Consider the following 19,226-nt stretch of genomic DNA (forward strand, 5'->3'; position numbering starts at 1 on the left):
GAAAATAATCTTATCAGAGAACATCAAATAAGCTAAGAAAACCTCAACAGAAATTAAGACAGTAGGCATCAAAATGATCTAAGGATACTTGGAGATATTCATATGATACTTACCTAAAATTGTGTTTATCAATACTGAAAAAAAACATTTAAAATTCAGTATCCATTGCCTAGATATCTTTCATAATGTTAAAATCATCCTAGACTCTCCAAGTTACTGTACTTTTCAGGAGTTATGGTTAAATCTGGGAACAAGAACATACATTCTCACGCCACTAGTTTGTTCAGTCTCAGAATACTAGCAAGGGGCTTACTATGTACCTAATCGAGTATAGGAATCTTACTCTCTGCTTAGCAGTTTCTACTGGGAATATGAATCTTTCCAGTGTATAGATAAGATTTTGCTCCTATATGATCAGGTAGGCCAAGAGTGGGCCTTTTCTGTAAAAGGCCAGAGTATAAATATTTTTGCCTTTGAGGTCATATGATCTCTGCTGGACTCATTCAACTCTATAGTGTGAAAGCAGCCATAGGCAATATAATTAATAAGTGTGGCTGTGTTCCAATAAAGCTATTAACAGGAATGGGCAGTAGTCTGCCAACCTCTGACCTAGGGTATCTAAACATTTATTTTACAGTGATTAGTATCAGCCAACAATTTTAAGCTTTTACTCTAACCATATGAAAATGGCATTTTAATACAAATGTCCTATATCTACAATGACAACATGTCCTAAATTTGGGGGCACAGTCCTAACTTTGTATAATTTCAATTTTATTAATCAGAACTATATATTTCAATTTCAGGTTAAAAAATAGGTTACCTATATGTAGTCAACTAGCAAAATAGCCCCCTAATACATAACTCTTACCTTTGAAAAATCCAGTATCTGCAAATATTTGAAAATAGTGTACCCCAAAGTACTGTAAAACTAAACTTACCCTTTGGGTAGTATAAGATGGTTTTTTCTTCTTTTCAACTGTATAAAGACTGATTTCTATGTCACCTTTTGCAGTTCGACATTCTTCCTGAACCCTAATAACAAAGGTCAAAGTGACAGAAAATCACCAAAAATCAAACCAAAAGTGTAAAAGACTAACAAAAAAAGAGACAGGCAAACCATAAATCAGACTCTTAACTATAGAGAACAAACTGAGGGTTGCTGGAGGGGAGGTGGGGGGGTGATGAGTGATGGGTATTAAGGAGGGCACTTGTGATGAGCACTGGCTGTTATACGTAAGCAATGAATCACAAAGTTCTACTGAAACTAATATTACAGTATATGTTAGCTAACTGGAATTTAATTAAAAACTTAAAAAAAGAAATGCATTTGAAATATAACATTGTATTAGTTTAAGATATACAACAAGATGTTTTGATATACTTATATATTTCAAAATGGTTACCAAAGTAAGTTTAATAACACCCATCAAAAAAATAAAGTGTTGCTGTAACAGAGAAAAAAAGATAACAAAAGTACCCTTTAAATATAAAATTTGCCACTTTAATCATTTTTAGGTATACAATTCAATGGTGTTAATGACATTTACAATGTTGTATAACAATCATCACCCTATTTCCAAAACTTTTTCACCACTCAAAACTTTGTAACCATTAAGCAGTAACTCTATTTGTCCTTGTACCAGCCCTTGTTAACTTCTAATCAACTTTACATCTGTATGAATTTGTCTAACCTAGATATTTCATAAGTGGAATCATATGGTATTTGTCCTTTTGTGTCTGGTATTTCACTTAGCATATTTTCAATATTTATCCATGTTGTCACAGGTATCAGAACTTCATTCCTTTTTATGACTGAGCAATATTCCACTGTGTGTATATATATATATATATATATATATATATATATATATCACATTTTGTTTCTCTATTCATCTGAGTACAGACACTTGAATTATTTCTACTGTTCCCTATTGTGAATAATGTAGCAATGAACATGGCATACAAGTATCTATTTGAGCTCCTGACTTTCAATTACACTTTAATGTTTTGAGAAAAGAATTATTTCAAATTGTTCTACTGCCAAGGGTTCATAAATTACCTATGTCTCCCTTTTTCTTATTACTGCTGTAGAAAGAAAAGGTGAAACTAAATTATGTTTGCTACTTGTTGGCTTAGCTGGCAAAAGGCCTGGTAAAAGAGATAGCATGATTAAGAAATTTTGTATATTCTCTGTCAAATGTTCTTTTTTCTTTTCTAAATCTATTCCCAGTCTATGTGGATTACCTGGAGCTGATATTAAAACAAATGTTAGGATTTACAAATAAGGATAGGTATTCTAAATTTGAAATTCATCCTAATGAAATCCTTTCATGCAAGGAAGTCTACTTAAGTGGCATTTCTAAATATACCCTAAGCACTGGGGTCTACAACATACTTATATGGCACTCCCAAACTATTCCAATATTAAATTGATGGCCCTTTCCTCAGAACTACTGTTGAATTTGGGGCCTATATATCACAGACATACTTAATCACATATGGTCTCATGTTCTTACTTAGTAGTATTTGTATTCTTATCTTCTAAACGAGACTATGAACTCATAGAAGACAAACTATGCTTTTCATTTTTCAGTATTTCCCAAACCATTTAGCACAAAGCCAAACAAACTGAAGATGATCATTAAATAGTTGTTATGGAATGAAGTAACTGGAACAATGTAGAAAAAACTAATATAAAACTCAGTTTGATTAAAAACTACCTTAGTTATTAAAATTTATTAACTAAACTATAAAGCTCTCAATTTTCTTATGAATGTTACCTTATTAACTCACCTACTAACTCCAGTATTTAGTTCATTGACCACCACTCTTCTGCTCCATGCCATGAGATCTCGTTCAGTGGCCATCTGACTCCGAGGAGCATTGTTATGCATTTGTCGGACACCTTCAATTTGACCACTACGTCGAAGCCCAATATTTGGGGAAGAAGATACGTCCATATTTGGACTTCTCAGAGCTAAAACAAAAAGAAAGGTATCACTTTCTGAACAAAGGCACCAAATTTTTTGACATTGGTACTCTAAAATAGATGAGTCTAAGATAGTACTTTTCAACAATGCTGCTATCTATTTGCTCTAAATTTTCTATACCACCTTTATGGTTTTTTTATAGTGTGATGAATAAAGCAAAGCACTCAATAAATGTTTAAAGTTTCTATCACTCTTAAATGTTTTCAAAGTACATTCACATCTGTTGTCTACCAAATGCTCAAGAAATACTAAAAGTATATTTAACATGATTTGGTAGATTCACAAATGTTTATTATTACTAGTTCAGAAAGCAACTTTTAACCTAAATCCTACATTTAGCCTATTAAAAGGTTTATGTATAAAGCTTCAATAGGCTTTCAAAAATAATAAGAGAAAAAGTATATTTTTTTAATTTATTTATTTTGAGCGGGGGTGGACAGAGAGAGAGGGGGAGAGAGAATCCCAAGCAGGCTCCTCTTCAGTGTCAACACAGAGCCTGATGTGGGGTTTGATGCCACAAACCATTGGATCATGACATGAGCTGAAATCAAGAAGTGGATGTTCAACCAACCGAACCACCCAAGCGCCCCCTGCTAAGTATTTTTTAACTATCAAAATTTCATTTTCAAAATTGATAATGCAGTTAAAGAAAGGAAAAATAAAGTAATGAAACTTTTCAAGCCCCTAGATATATCCCTGTTTTTTTTATTTTTGTTGTATTTGCAAATATAATAAAAATGGAAATTGAATGATTCATTCAACTGTTAAAAGAATCACCAGGAAAGATAAAAAAAATTGAAATAAACATTGGAAATAGAAGTCAGTGGGTCCACTTTGACTAATGGCATTTCAAATCTATCCACAGAAATCTATTGAGGGTAGAGCTGAACACTGATTTCATTAAGGCATCTCTATATCAGGGTTCTAAGAAAGTTTTATGTCTTAGAAAGAAAGGGCCTAGATATATAGGATTATCAGTCCACATCTTATCTTGTTCCAGGTCAAGGAAAGCTCATCTGAGTCAGGTGCTCCTTAGGTAAACAAAGAATGGTTTTATTTTAATTTTATGGGATACTTAAGACTCAGGAAATGAGTAAAATATACTGTGAATCATTCAACTTTAAATCACTTTATTCATTTCTTGGACTCCAAAAGCCATACCTGAAAGAACCACAATTACATAAACGTAAAAAGAAATACATCTGCCAAAATCCCATAAAAAGACTACATTTTAAAGTACAACTAATAGTTCTTGATAAAACTAAAATTGACACTGCTCACTTTGGCCGCACAGGACACTAAATCTGGAATGATACAGAGAAGATTAGCATGGCCCCTGAACAAGGATGACATGCAAATTCACGAAGAATTCCACAGTTAAAAAAAAAAGTACACCTGACAGAAGCTAAGATTTATATAAAATTCAGATTCATAAAGTGAAGGAAAAGATACAATAAATTAGAATACTGCTAGTAATTTATATCAAACTGTTGTGAAATTCAATTCAGAAGTTTCACCTGGGGGCGCCTGGGTGCCTCAATCAGTTAAGTGTCCGACTCTTGATTTTGGCTCAGGTCATGATCTCAGAGTTGTGAGATCAGCCCCACATGGGGCTCTGCAGTGGGCACGGAGCCTGCTGGAGATTCTCTCTCCCTCGTCCTTTGTCCCTCACCTACTTGAATGTGCACACACACTGTCTCTCCCTCTCTCTCTCTCTCAAAAAAAAAAAAAAAAAGTATCTGTATTCCCTAAGAATAGGGCTTATCTTCCAGTGTATTTCTGTAAATTCAAGAGAGGAAGGGGATAATGTTGCTTTCTTTTCAACAAAGGAGGGTAAATTTTTTGTTAGTAATTTTTAAATTCACAGTGGTTTTAATTTTGAAAACTATAAGTTGGTTCCCCTTTTACAAAAAGGCTGTACACTTATTGCAGTACCTTACTTCCCTTAATGGAACAAAAGTAAAGACTGAAAATACATTAATGAGTTAAGAGAATACAGTATATTAAAATATACTACCTGTATCTTGTAAGAGATGCTAAGACATTTAGCAACAAATGGCAATGATATTATGGAACTTTGATGTATTTAATATCACAACTGTAAGTTAATAAAAATGTTTTTATTTAAAAATCTCAAATGTTCCTTACACAGACTTAGTACAAGTAAAATAAAGTACCTTCATTATATAAATATATACATACTTACCACCATTAGCAGAATATGATCTATTAATTGGAATATGTGGAATATCTCCTTCATTAATTAGTCTCAGATCTTGTTCTCTCTGTAGCTCCCTGATTATTCCATCAAGAATGCTCTCATCTTGGTCATTGGTTTGTTGCCCAATTACTTGTTCTACCACTTCACCATCACCTTATTGAGACCAAAGATATGAAGCCAAAAGATTACTTACATTTTAATATACCCTAAATACGGTGAAACAAACCTTAATCTATAAAATTTCCAGGCAAATAATTAAAAAACAATATTAAAATGAAAATAAAACATACCAAATAGTATTTTTAAGGAACTTTTAAATTGTTTGATACATCAGCTTGTGTGTATGATTTAACAAATGCCCCCAAATTAGCCATTACTATGAGGGTCTTATCATCTTAAAGAATAATCATTAAATTATGAATTTTCAAATGTACATTCTTGATTGAATATTCCAAGCAAAAAGTCCAGAGTAGAGATCTGAGTAAGGTTTAAATTAAGTTCAACCATAAATACATGAAATGTTTTGCATCTTTCATGAGAATTTCCTTTCTGAAATAAATCAAAATAATGGTCTTTCAAATATTGTCTGTTTTGAAAACACCTCAGTATATTGATAAGTACAGAAATTCTTTCTACTGACACACTGAAATCCATTGATTACATGTGAATAAAACTTTATTTACTACTATATTCTTTTTCTTAAATACATCTTACACATGTTTTTCATCTTGTCCTCTAGTATCCAATAAAAGGTATCCAAAAGAGTAGCTAAGTTATCAGGTCCTATAGGAAATGAAGTGTGATGAACTATAGATTTTTTTATTCAAATGTTTTGAGTGTTTTCTCCCATTTAATATTCATGCTTCTCACCCTTAACACATATGACATTATAAAAGTAAATATTAGCAAATGTGTAACATTATTTCATTACTCTACAAATCTTTATGAGAGTACATAAAAATATATGCAACATTTCACTCTATTAAGGACAATTCAAGTCTTAAATCCCTAGTAAAGAAATAAAATTCCATTTATAAATCAATACCTACACCTCACACCTGGAAGAAAACCTACAAATAACAAACTAAGGCATTATGGTATGTGAGATGGGGTGTAGAGAGCAGAATATGCAAGAGAAATATATAAATGAGATATGTTATTGAAGGGAAGATGGCTGGAGTAGGAGGACACTAGGCTTGCCTCCTCCCATGAATAAAACTAGATAACAACCAATTCATCCTAAATACCCTAGAAATCAATCTGAAAACTAGCAGAACAAACTCCACAACTAACTAAAGGCAGAGTACAGGTAAAGTATTTCTGTACTTATCAATATACTATAGGCCACATCAGAGAAGGTAGGAAGATGTGGTTTGAGAGAAAATCAGATATAGCAGCCATGGTGAGGAGGGAACTCAGGTTGCAGAGAAGGGCAACCTGTTGTCCTGTCTGGGCCTCAGTTTCTCCACTAGGCCCTGTGGGGAGACACAGGGGGCAGTCTGAGAGTGCCAGAGAAATCCAGGTCCTCACAAGACCTATAATATTTTGGGACTGTCACCTGGCCCTTTCCCAGGGGACCTACTTCCTTCCTGGCATCCCACTCCACAATCTCTCAGAAACCTCCCCTGCAAAAAAAAAAAAAAAGTCTTTCTTTAATTAAAACTGTCTGAAACTTCTGTGGGTACAGAAACCACAAACTGGTTGGCAGAGAAAGGAGAAGAGAGGGAGAGGCAACCAGAAATCATTTGGGGCCAGTCTCCTCTCTGCCCGGGTTTCTTCCCCCAAGCCCCCTCAACAGCTCAGCCCAAAGCCTGTTGGGAAGTTTGCTGCCACGATGTGCCCTTGAAGGCACTCCTATACCACACACATCTGCATATGCCTTCACCTCCCTTCCCCACAGACCCTTAGCTGGCAGCACTCAGACAACAGAAAAAAAAGACAACAGAGAAAACACATATCCAGTCAGGGTGATGTGGAGAGACACCCTGCACAGGTGCCTCAGTATTCTACCTCCTCAGTGGTAGGGGGTGTATTCTGGGACCTCCCCTAGGCCTGGGCAGTCACCTGCAGCCACTGAAGCTCCATCTGTCACTGGACCTTGTGGGCAGTACTTGGGGTCATGTATCTGCCAGCCAAAGCCAAAGATCAGGCCACTCTGGTTGGTGCCTTGTGTTTAGTCCATCTGCAAGGACATGGATACCCCAACTTGGTATTGTACATGTGCCAATGGGTCCCAGGAGCTGTTATGCCCATCTGGCTGGCATACTTGTTCGTGCCTATCAGGAGGCTGATGGTTGAGTGGTCCACAGGTAGCAGGATATGGTTCTTGGGGTCATACAGATGACTTCTTGTGCCATAAGCTATCATGCCTGACTGGCTGGCACATTTGTTGGTGTCCATCAAGGAGCCCAATGATGCACTGGCCCGCCTTCATGGTGGTGTCATTGAAATTGCACTCCTGCTTCTCTGAGTATTTAACACGAATGTCCATGCCACTCTGCAGCCCCTGGCCTTCCCAACCAGGATGAGAAGAGACACCTGCACCCATGTCATGCTCCCACTCTCAAACAGGTTGTTTGTCTCAAACAGGTCCCATGGGGTTCATGCTGTAGTTGACCATGGCCTTGAGGAAGGTGGAGAGGTTTTCTAGTCGGTGCCAGTTCTGCATGGAGTGGCTGATCTTAGGGACTAAGCCTGGCTGCAGCTTATTCACTAATATACACACAATAATTTCCGTCTTTCAGACCCTTCTGAAAGTTGGGCCCAACAGAGAGGCCTGTGAGTCCCTGGATCCAGCTGCAGAGCTCCATGCCCTTCTGAAGGTCATATTGGGACAGGAGCCGGTTCTTGACCCCAGTTGAAAGCCTGTACAAGGGCCCTTGTTGAAATGTGTGGAGCTCATGGCTGTGGCACAGCAGGACCAAGAATGGGTTGAATCTTATATGACCATCAACTTAATATAGACAGCTACAAGATGGTGGTGCAGTAGGAGGACCCTAGGCTCACCTTGTCCCTTGAACTCAACTAGATAACTATCAAATCATTTTGAATACCCAAGAAATAAACTTGAGGACTGAGAGAACAAACTCCAGAACTAGAGGGAGAGAAGAGGCACATTGAGGAAGACAGGAAGTGTAGAGACATGGTTTGGGGGAGAAACAGAACACGGGTGCTGTGGAGGTGAGGTAGCCCTGGTGACAGAGAATGGCAAGAGAGAGATGACCACACAGGAACACATAAGGAGAACACTTCCCCAAAGCCATTGGCTGGGAAAACAAGAGGGACTGATTTTTATTAGTTTTTGCAACCAGTGGGACTTGAAGACTGGAGTTTAAAAGGTTGGTGGACTTGGATGGAATAGAGCTCTGAGGGCACTGCCCTACTCCGAAGAGATGGCAGGCAAACAACCCTGGGGCAGAGAGAGTGAAAAGGGCAACTGAAAAACACCAGGGAAACAGTGGGAGAGATTATTCACTCTTCTCAGAGTGTTTCCCTGAGAACAGCAAGCAGAGACCCCTCTCCTGGGACAAAAGAGATGGGTGGTGCCATTTCCCTCTCCCACCCCTCACATAAACACAGAGCTACCTTCAGTAAAAAGCAAAGCACTAACACTGGCTGCCTGACCTGTTTACACCAGGTCCCATACCCCTTCACTCTGCCAGTACTGACCTTCTAGATAAAGTTGGCCACAGTTCCAGCAGGGCAGGCCCCTTCCCCAGAAGATCAGCAGAAATCCCCACACACACCATGACTCCCAACCATGGAGTTCTGCAGGGCTTCAGATCTAGTGTTAAGTTGCATCAGGTCTCATTTAACAAGAACAAGGCACACATAGTTAAAACTCGATACATTCTGGCCAAGGTCCAAACACTGTCCACTGCAGGAAAGGAGAACCTCTGAAGATTGATTGGCCTTAAGGATACAGCGGCCAAAACACAACAGCTGAGTGTACCCAGCACACACCAGAGACACTCCTGGCCTGAAATGCCAGGCCCTGGACACTATTTGCTCTCAGGAGCAGGAAACATAACAGGCTTTTGTAGCACACAGAAGAAGACAGAGACTTAGGCAAAATGCCAAGATGGAGAAATTCATCACAAATGAAACAAGATAAGGTCATGGCCAGAGATCTAAACAAAACAGATATAAGTAATATGCCTCATGGAGAATTTAAAACAATAATCATGAGGATACTCGCTGGGCTTGTGAAAAGAATGGAAGACTTCAGGGAGGCCTTTACCACAGAGACAAAAAAGTTAAAAACTAATCAGTCAGAAATGAAAAATGTGGGGCATTCACTTTCAAATGTCCCCTCTCTATAAAGAGAGCTTTCCTACTATTCTTACTTTCTAATCCTATACTCGAATTTCCTGCTGCTCATTTTGAGTCCACCTCTTCATTCTTCGAAGTGGTGAAACAACAAATCCTGGGTAATGTGGTAAAAAGTCCTGCAACATTTCTTTGGGGGCTCATCCTGGGATATCAACATCTTCTATCCATAAGTAAAGAGCAGCCAGCACCCCCTCTTTTCTTTCTATTCTAAAGAAAACTCGAAAACCAAATAATGGGCACCCATCAGCCAGTTAAGAGTGAATAGCATGGCTGCCATTTTTCAAGTCTCGGGTGAAAGGCTCCTTGGGTCTCCTCTCAGCTGATCCCCCAATGTAGTTGGGAACATCAGTGTGGTGGAGCCCCAATTTCCTTTTGAGAAGAATTTCCCAGATGCATGGGACTCAGGGGAGGCCAAACACCAATTGAAGTGTCCTGACCAAGGCTACTCTTTGGTGGATGCCTAAAGGCTGTTGGCAGAACCTGATCCCTGAATGCCCGATTAGGCATCCAGTGAAATTCTCCTCTTTCTGTTTTGGCCAGCGTCTCTCTTTGGGAAAGGAGTAGAAAGGCCCAGGACTGATTCCTCAGATATCCTCCTAGGAGTGATCTGGGTGACTTCCAAGGGGTCCTACTAACAGGTTTCCCAACTACAGTGGAAGGTGGCTGGCTCTCTACTTGCTTCCATTTCTGACACTCTGGCATGGCTCACCTCCCAGGTCCCATTTTTGGACCTTTCATTTTCAAATCTCTCTTAGGGAGTGGAAGCATGACTTACTTGAATGCCTTCTGGGCTCACCACCCCGCTCCTGCCCCTGATGTCCATGGGGGGATGGGAGAGAAGACATTTGGCAGGCTCCCACAAGATCCAGATGATAATTAGAACCAACTGTCTCTGGTTAGTCTACCTCAGGACAGGGACTTTGAGGAATGAATATTCCCTAGCAGCTGCTGAAACTCCTTTTGTTTTGGGGAACTTCCCTACCTTCTCTGGCCCAACACAAACTGCCTATTTCCACTTGCTGATGAAAAAAAAAATCTGCATCTGCTCATCTGTCCAAGCTGACAGACTTTAAGACCAACAGACCTCCTTCTCTGCCCTCTGGGCTTTTCTCTACCTCTAGGATTCTTGTCTGAACCTCACCTCTTCAGCCTTCCCCTCCCTCCTCCTGTTTCTGCATCACCTTGGCTACTGCTTACAAACTGGTTCCTATACCACCCTCAGTACCTCAGGCACCACTGGCTCCTCCTCCCACCCTCATGTTAAAGAGCGAAGAGCAACCCACTTGGACCACCGACTTCAGATTTCCCCACTGGTGCCCCGGTTAAAAATTGACAATGGGGAACAAATTAACTTTTATTTTGTTTTGTTTTGTTTTTTTTTTTTTCAGGTTTTATTTATTTTTTTTTATTTTTTTTATTTTTTTTATATATGAAGTTTATTGACAAATTGGTTTCCATACAACACCCAGTGCTCATCCCAAAAGGTGCCCTCCTCAATACCCATCACCCACCCGCCCCTCCCTCCCACCCCCCATCAACCCTCAGTTTGTTCTCAGTTTTTAACAGTCTCTTATGCTTTGGCTCTCTCCCACTCTAACGTCCTTTTTTTTTTTTTTTTTTTCCTTCCCCTCCCCCATGGGTTCCTATTAAGTTTCTCAGGATCCACATAAGAGTGAAACCATATGGTATCTGTCTTTCTCTGTATGGCTTATTTCACTTAGCATCACACTCTCCAGTTCCATCCACGTTGCTACAAAAGGCCATATTTCATTTTTTCTCATTGCCACGTAGTATTCCATTGTGTATATAAACCACAATTACTTTATCCATTCATCAGTTGATGGACATTTAGGCTCTTTCCATAATTTGGCTATTGTTGAGAGTGCTGCTATGAACATTGGGGTACAAGTGCCCCTATGCATCAGTACTCCTGTATCCCTTGGGTACATTCCTAGCAGTGCTATTGCTGGGTCATAGGGTAGGTCTATTTTTAATTTTCTGAGGAACCTCCACACTGCTTTCCAGAGCGGCTGCACCAATTTGCATTCCCACCAACAGTGCTAGAGGGTTCCCGTTTCTCCACATCCTCGCCAGCATCTATAGTCTCCTGATTTGTTCATTTTGGCCACTCTGACTGGCGTGAGGTGATACCTGAGTGTGGTTTTGATTTGTATTTCCCTGATAAGGAGCGACGCTGAACATCTTTTCATGTGCCTGTTGGCCATCTGGATGTCTTCTTTAGAGAAGTGTCTATTCATGTTTTCTGCCCATTTCTTCACTGGGTTATTTGTTTTTCGGGTGTGGAGTTTGGTGAGCTCTTTATAGATTTTGGATACTAGCCCTTTGTCTGATATGTCATTTGCAAATATCTTTTCCCATTCCGTTGGTTGCCTTTTAGTTTTGTTGGTTGTTTCCTTTGCTGTGCAGAAGCTTTTTATCTTCATAAGGTCCCAGTAATTCACTTTTGCTTTTAATTCCCTTGCCTTTGGGGATGTGTCGAGTAAGAGATTGCTACGGCTGAGGTCAGAGAGGTCTTTTCCTGCTTTCTCCTCTAAGGTTTTGATGGTTTCCTGTCTCACATTTAGGTCCTTTATCCATTTTGAGTTTATTTTTGTAAATGGTGTGAGAAAGTGGTCTAGTTTCAACCTTCTGCATGTTGCTGTCCAGTTCTCCCAGCACCATTTGTTAAAGAGGCTGTCTTTTTTCCATTGGATGTTCTTTCCTGCTTTGTCAAAGATGAGCTGGCCATACGTTTGTGGGTCTAGTTCTGGGGTTTCTATTCTATTCCATTGGTCTGTGTGTCTGTTTTTGTGCCACTACCATGCTGTCTTGATGATGACAGCTTTGTACTAGAGGCTAAAGTCTGGGATTGTGATGCCTCCTGCTTTGGTCTTCTTCTTCAAAATTCCTTTGGCTATTCGGGGCCTTTTGTGGTTCCATATGAATTTTAGGATTGCTTGTTCTAGTTTTGAGAAGAATGCTGGTGCAATTTTGATTGGTATTGCATTGAATGTGTAGATAGCTTTGGGTAGTATTGACATTTTGACAATATTTATTTTTCCAATCCATGAGCAGGGAATGTCTTTCCATTTCTTTAAATCTTCTTCAATTACCTTCATAAGCTTTCTATACTTTTCAGCATACAGATCCTTTACATCTTTGGTTAGATTTATTCCTAGGTATTTTATGCTTCTTGGTGCAATTGTGAATGGGATCATTTTCTTTATTTGTCTTTCTGTTGCTTCATTGTTAGTGTATAAGAATGCAACTGATTTCTGTACATTGATTTTGTATCCTGCAACTTTGCTGAATTCATGTATCAGTTCTAGCAGACTTTTGGTGGAGTCTATCGGATTTTCCATGTATAATATCATGTCATCTGCAAAAAGCGAAAGCTTGACTTCATCTTTGCCAATTTGGATGCCTTTGATTTCCTTTTGTTGTCCGATTGCTGATGCTAGCACTTCCAGCACTATGTTAAACAACAACGGTGAGAGTGGGCATCCCTGTCGTGTTCCTGATCTCAGGGAAAAAGCTCTCAGTTTTTCCCCGTTGAGGATGATGTTAGCTGTGGGCTTTTCATAAATGGCTTTTATGATCTTTAAGTATGTTCCTTCTATCCCGACTTTCTCAAGGGTTTTTATTAAGAAAGGGTGCTGGATTTTGTCAAAGGCCTTTTCTGCATCGATTGACAGCATCATATGGTTCTTCTCTTTTTTTTTGTTAATGTGATGTATCACGTTGATTGATTTGCGAATGTTGAACCAGCCCTGCATCCCAGGAATGAATCCCACTTGATCATGGTGAATAATTCTTTTTATATGCTGTTGAATTCGATTTGCTAGTATCTTATTGAGAATTTTGGCATCCATATTCATCAGGGATATTGGCCTGTAGTTCTCTTTTTTTACTGGGTCTCTGTCTGGTTTAGGAATCAAAGTAATACTGGCTTCATAGAATGAGTCTGGAAGTTTTCCTTCCCTTTCTATTTCTTGGAATAGCTTGAGAAGGATAGGTATTATCTCTGCTTTAAAAGTCTGGTAGAACTCCCCTGGGAAGCCATCTGGTCCTGGACTCTTATTTGTTGGGAGATTTTTGATAACCGATTCAATTTCTTCGCTGGTTATGGGTCTGTTCAAGCTTTCTATTTCCTCCTGATTGAGTTTTGGAAGAGTGTGGGTGTTCAGGAATTTGTCCATTTCTTCCAGGTTGTCCAATTTGTTGGCATATAATTTTTCATAGTATTCCCTGATAATTGTTTGTATCTCTGAGGGATTGGTTGTAATAATTCCATTTTCATTCATGATTTTATCTATTTGGGTCATCTCCCTTTTCTTTTTGAGAAGCCTGGCTAGAGGTTTGTCAATTTTGTTTATTTTTTCAAAAAACCAACTCTTGGTTTTGTTGATCTGCTCTACAGTTTTTTTAGATTCTATATTGTTTATTTCTGCTCTGATCTTTATTATTTCTCTTCTTCTGCTGGGTTTAGGCTGCCTTTGCTGTTCTGCTTCTATTTCCTTTAGGTGTGCTGTTAGATTTTGTATTTGGGATTTTTCTTGTTTCTTGAGATAGGCCTGGATTGCAATGTATTTTCCTCTCAGGACTGCCTTCGCTGCGTCCCAAAGCGTTTGGATTGTTGTCTTTTCATTTTCGTTTGTTTCCATATATTTTTTGATTTCTTGTCTAATTGCCTGGTTGACCCACTCATTCGTTAGTAGGGTGTTCTTTAACCTCCATGCTTTTGGAGGTTTTCCAGACTTTTTCCTGTGGTTGATTTCAAGCTTCATAGCATTGTGGTCTGAAAGTATGCATGGTATAATTTCAATTCTTGTAAACTTATGAAGGGCTGTTTTGTGACCCAGTATATGATCTATCTTGGAGAATGTTCCATGTGCACTCGAGAAGAAAGTATATTCTGTTGCTTTGGGATGCAGAGGTCTAAATATATCTGTCAAGTCCATCTGATCCAGTGTCTCATTCAGGGCCCTTGTTTCTTTATTGACCGTGTGTCTAGATGATCTATCCATTTCTGTAAGTGGGGTGTTAAAGTCCCCAGCAATTACCACAGTCTTATCAATAAGGTTGTTTCTGTTTATGAGTAATTGTTTTATATATTTGGGGGCTCCGGTATTCGGCGCATAGACATTTATAATTGTTAGCTTTTCCTGATGGATAGACCCTGTAACTATTATATAATGTCCTTCTTCATCTCTTGTTACAGCCTTTAATTTAAAGTCTAGTTTGTCTGATAGAAGTATGGCTACTCCAGCTTTCTTCTGGCTTCCAGTAGCATGATAAATAGTTCTCCATCCCCTCACTCTGAATCTAAAGGTGTCCTCAGGTCTAAAATGAGTCTCTTGTAGACAGCAAATAGATGGGTCTTGTTTTTTTATCCATTCTGATACCCTATGTCTTTTGGTTGGCGCATTTAATCCATTTACATTCAGTGTGATTATAGAAAGATACGGGTTTAGAGTCATTGTGATGTCTGTATGTTTTATGCTTGTAGTGATGTGTCTGGTACTTTGTCTCACAGGGTCCCCCTTAGGATCTCTTGTAGGGCTGGTTTAGTGGTGACAAATTCCTTCAGTTTTTGTTTGTTTGGGAAGACCTTTATCTCTCCTCCTATTCTAAATGACAGACTTGCTGGATAAAGGATTCTCGGCTGCATATTTTTGCTGTCTAGCACCCTGAAAATCTCGTGCCAATTCTTTCTGGCCTGCCAAGTTTCAAAAGAGAGATCAGTCACGAGTCTTATAGGTCTCCCTTTATATGTGAGGGCACGTTTACCCCTTGCTGCTTTCAGAATTTTCTCTTTATCCTTGTATTTTGCCAGTTTCACTATGATATGTCGTGCAGAAGATCGATTCAAGTTACGTCTGAAGGGAGTTCTCTGTGCCTCTTGGATTTCAATGCCTTTTTCCTTCCCCAGTTCAGGGAAGTTCTCAGCTATAATTTCTTCAAGTACCCCTTCAGCACCTTTCCCTCTCTCTTCCTCCTCTGGGATACCAATTATGCGTATATTATTTCTTTTTAGTGTATCACTTAGTTCTCTAATTTTCCCCTCATACTCCTGGATTTTTTTATCTCTCTTTTTCTCAGCTTCCTCTTTTTCCATAACTTTATCTTCTAGTTCACCTATTCTCTCCTCTGCCTCTTCCATCCGAGCCGTGGTGGTTTGCATTTTGTTTTGCATTTCCTTTAAAGCGTTTTTCAGCTCCTCGTGACTGTTCCTTAGTCCCTTGATCTCTGTAGCAAGAGATTCTCTGCTGTCCTGTATGCTGTTTTCCAGCCCAGCGATTAATTTTATGACTATTATTCTCAATTCACTTTCTGTTATATTATTTAAATCCTTTTTGATCAGCTCATTAGCTGTTGTTATTTCCTGGAGATTCTTCTGAGGGGAATTCTTCCGCTTGGTCATTTTGGATAGTCCCTGGTGTGGTGAGGGCCTGCAGGGCACTTCCCCTGTGCTGTGGTGTATAACTGGAGTTGGTGGGCGGGGCCGCAGTCCGACCTGATGTCTGCCCCCAGCCCACAGCTGGGGCCACAGTCAGACTGGTGTGTGCCTTCTCTTCCCCTCTCCTAGGGGCGGGATTCACTGTGGGGTGGCGTGGCCCGTCTGGGCTACTTGCACACTGCCAGGCTTGTGATGCTGGGGATCTGGCGTATTAGCTGGGGTGGGAAGGCAAGGTGCACGGCGGCAGGGGGGGCAGGCTTAGCTCGCTTCTCCTTAGGTGATCCACTTCAGGAGGGGCCCTGTGGCAGCCGGAGGGAGTCAGATCCGCTGCCGGAGGTTTGGCTCCGCAGAAGCACAGAGTTGGGTGTTCGCGCGGAGCAAGCAATTTCCCTGGCCGGAACCGGTTCCCTTTGGGATTTTGGCTGGGGGATGGGCGGGGGAGATGGCGCTGGCGAGCGCCTTTGTTCCCCGCCAAACTGAGCTCTGTCGTCCGGGGGCTCCGCAGCTCACCCTCCCTTTGTCTTCCAGCCTTCCCGCTATCGGAGCAGAGCTGTTAACTTATGACCTCCCAGAGGCTAAGTCGCGCTTGCTGTCGGAACACAGTCCGTCAGGCCCCTCCGCTTTTGCAAGCCGGACTCGGGGGCTCTGCTTGGCTGGCGAGCCGCCCCTCCGCCCCGGCTGCCTCCCGCCAGTCCGTGGAGCGCGCACCGCCTCGCCGCCCTTCCTACCCTCTTCCGTGGGCCTCTCGTCTGCACTTGGGTCCGGTGACTCTGTTCTGCTAATCCTCTGGCGGTTTTCTGGGTTATTTAGGCAGGTGTAGGTGGAATCTAAGTGATCAGCAGGACGCGCGGTGAGCCCAGCGTCCTCCTACGCCGCCATCTTCCCAGAATCCCCCAAATTAACTTTTAAATGGATACAGATAGAACACACTTGGTATTTTGTTGGTTTAAGATAGACATGTCTTTAGGGTTATCACACAAGTTTGTTGGTTTAAGACAGACATGTCTTTATGGTTATCAACATTAAATATATAAAACTTTTTCTACCTAGGTTTTCTGAAGGTCAAATAAGCTCATGTTATCTCTGATGCAATTTGTCAGCAAAAAGATGACTTAAAATAGTAGTTAAGTCTGTCTTAAGGTTTTATGGGTAATTGTTCATATAGCTTTCAGGGTCTTTGATAACCTGAAAGTTTAAATTTATAGTTTTGCTTGGATCATAAACTAGATTAAATGTGTTGGACATTTAGGCCTTTTCCAAATCAGATGGAATGCTAAAGCATTGCTTACTAAACATAGGTTTGTTCTTTTGACTTATTGTAGAGAAACCAAGGATATTTGGGTCTCTTGGAAAACATGCTTTGTGATTAATTAATTCATAAATTTGCCATGTAAAGAATTCTGGTGTAACAGGTCACAATTGGTTGCGACTTAGTTTTCACTGGAGACTAAGGATTCTAAGAGTTTAAATTCTGTTAAATGTAGTTAAAACTGATGGAAATAAGAAAAGGAACCATATGTAGAAAAGTAGATGTGAAGGAAGGTGTAAGAAGTGGAAATACATTTTTGTTGAAGGTGAAAAAAAAAAAAGTAATTTTGTCCTAAATGAGACTGGTTATTTGGAGAGAAATGGCTTGGGACAAAATCTAAATGCAAAGGAAAGTTGCAGAAAGTTCATGAAGGGAAATCTTTGGAAAGGAACTTTATGTGTGGTCAGGATGGATAAGGTTAAAATGAATGGATTTTAAAAGTACACTCCTATAAGATTAAAACTACCCTCCTGTGATCCAAAGGCTAGGAAAATGGTGGTGATGTCCTCACTGCTGGCCTCCAAATGCTCCACACTTGTGTTGTTCCTGTTTAGTAGAGGAATGGATGCCTATGACATATGAGGGATGGATGGATGACATATGAAGTGCTTTTACTGGGAGACATTTTGCTAAACTTAGTCCAGTGTATGTCGAAAATGGATATACACATGGCTGGAACATATTTATGTGGGTACTGCTAAACAAGGCAGGGGAACAGACCTTGACTTTGGCCCTTTTAACCTCCCCTCAATGGCCGAGTATCGATATGTAAATGACTGATAGGCTAAAATAAAATTAGTGCATACTTCTATAATCAGGGGAGTCTTGCTTGATCACAGTCCATAACCCCAAGTTCCTGCAGGAGGGAAATGGAGGGGTAGGAGAAATCAGAGAAGATGGGTCAACTCTCAGAGATAGGGTCAAGCCTGGCTAAGAGTTACTACTCCCAGCACCTTGTGAGACTGACAGGGCTTTTGGCTGCCAGTCGCATAGTCAGCCAAACTGCGGGGCAAGGAGATGAGGCTTCTCCTGGCCAACAATCAGGGTCAGGAGATAAAGTTTCTCTGACCAGCTATAGGAAATTGAGATAAGAGATGCCTTTTCTTCCTTTTCCCTATAGACAGGCAATTCCCCAACCAAGGCCAATACTCTGTTAGGATGCATTCTGAAAAACTGGGATGATTTTGGTACACAAATCCTAAACAAAAAGTGACTCATTTTCTTTTATGCCAAGGCTTAGCCCCAATACAAACTGGAGGAGGAAACTAGGCAGCCAGAGAGAAATATCAATTATAATACTATCCTACAATCAGATTTGTTTTTGTAAGGGAAATGGGGAGAAGTCCCCTATGGTTCAATGTTTTTGGGCTTTAAGAGAAAACTGGGACATGTGTATGCAATACAAGGTTAACCCTGGCTTATTGACAGCCCTTTCCAAGGTCCAGAAATCAGGAGGAGAAACAATCAAAGGGCCCTTGCCTGTACCCAAAGCAAACCTAGAGAAGGAGGAAGGGAAGTCTTACCTCAACCTCCTCCTCCTCGGGTCCTCTATCTATAGATCCAGACTTAAGAAAGAACGTGAACTTCTGCTCCCTGCTGCCCACCTTATCCAGGCCCTCCCCATAATGTAACAGGCATGTTTCCCCTACAAGAAGCTAGAGTGCCAGAAGGAGAAATGCAGGGAGACACCACTATGACTTGGTGTTCTGGCAGCAGTTGAGAGACCTGGAGATGAGCAACTCATTAATTAACATGGGACTGGAGGTCCTACAGGGGACTTCCAATTCCCTACTGGAGCCCAGGCAATTCCATCCCAAGATATTAATTGGGACTATGACCATCCCATTGGAGAATGGTGTCACTGCCACTTCCAAGCTTATGTTTTAGAAAAACTAAGGTCTAAGGTTAAAA

At 40.3% G+C, this 19,226-nt stretch overlaps 1 protein-coding gene and 2 pseudogenes across 3 annotated transcripts in view; 1 reads left to right on the plus strand and 2 right to left on the minus strand.

Moving 5' to 3' along the window:
* Positions 1-19,226, minus strand: part of BRWD3 (bromodomain and WD repeat domain containing 3) — a 250,993-nt gene that overhangs the window by 83,591 nt on the left and 148,176 nt on the right. For all 3 annotated transcript variants that reach the window (XM_047076281.1, XM_047076280.1, XM_047076279.1), the window contains exons 18-20: positions 5,200-5,367; positions 2,797-2,980; positions 942-1,035 (exon numbers count right to left, since the gene is read on the minus strand). In XM_047076281.1, coding sequence (XP_046932237.1) covers positions 942-1,035; positions 2,797-2,980; positions 5,200-5,367 — 446 coding nt within the window. The remainder of the gene's footprint in view (positions 1-941; positions 1,036-2,796; positions 2,981-5,199; positions 5,368-19,226) is intronic.
* Positions 4,274-4,374, plus strand: LOC124509767 (uncharacterized; annotated as a pseudogene).
* Positions 7,182-8,116, minus strand: LOC124509560 (calponin-2-like; annotated as a pseudogene).

The sequence above is a fragment of the Lynx rufus genome, unplaced genomic scaffold (assembly GCF_022079265.1).
Source record: "Lynx rufus isolate CCGP_SWC_20201006 ecotype Redwood Valley unplaced genomic scaffold, mLynRuf1.p SCAF_14, whole genome shotgun sequence".
NCBI lineage: Eukaryota > Metazoa > Chordata > Mammalia > Carnivora > Felidae > Lynx > Lynx rufus.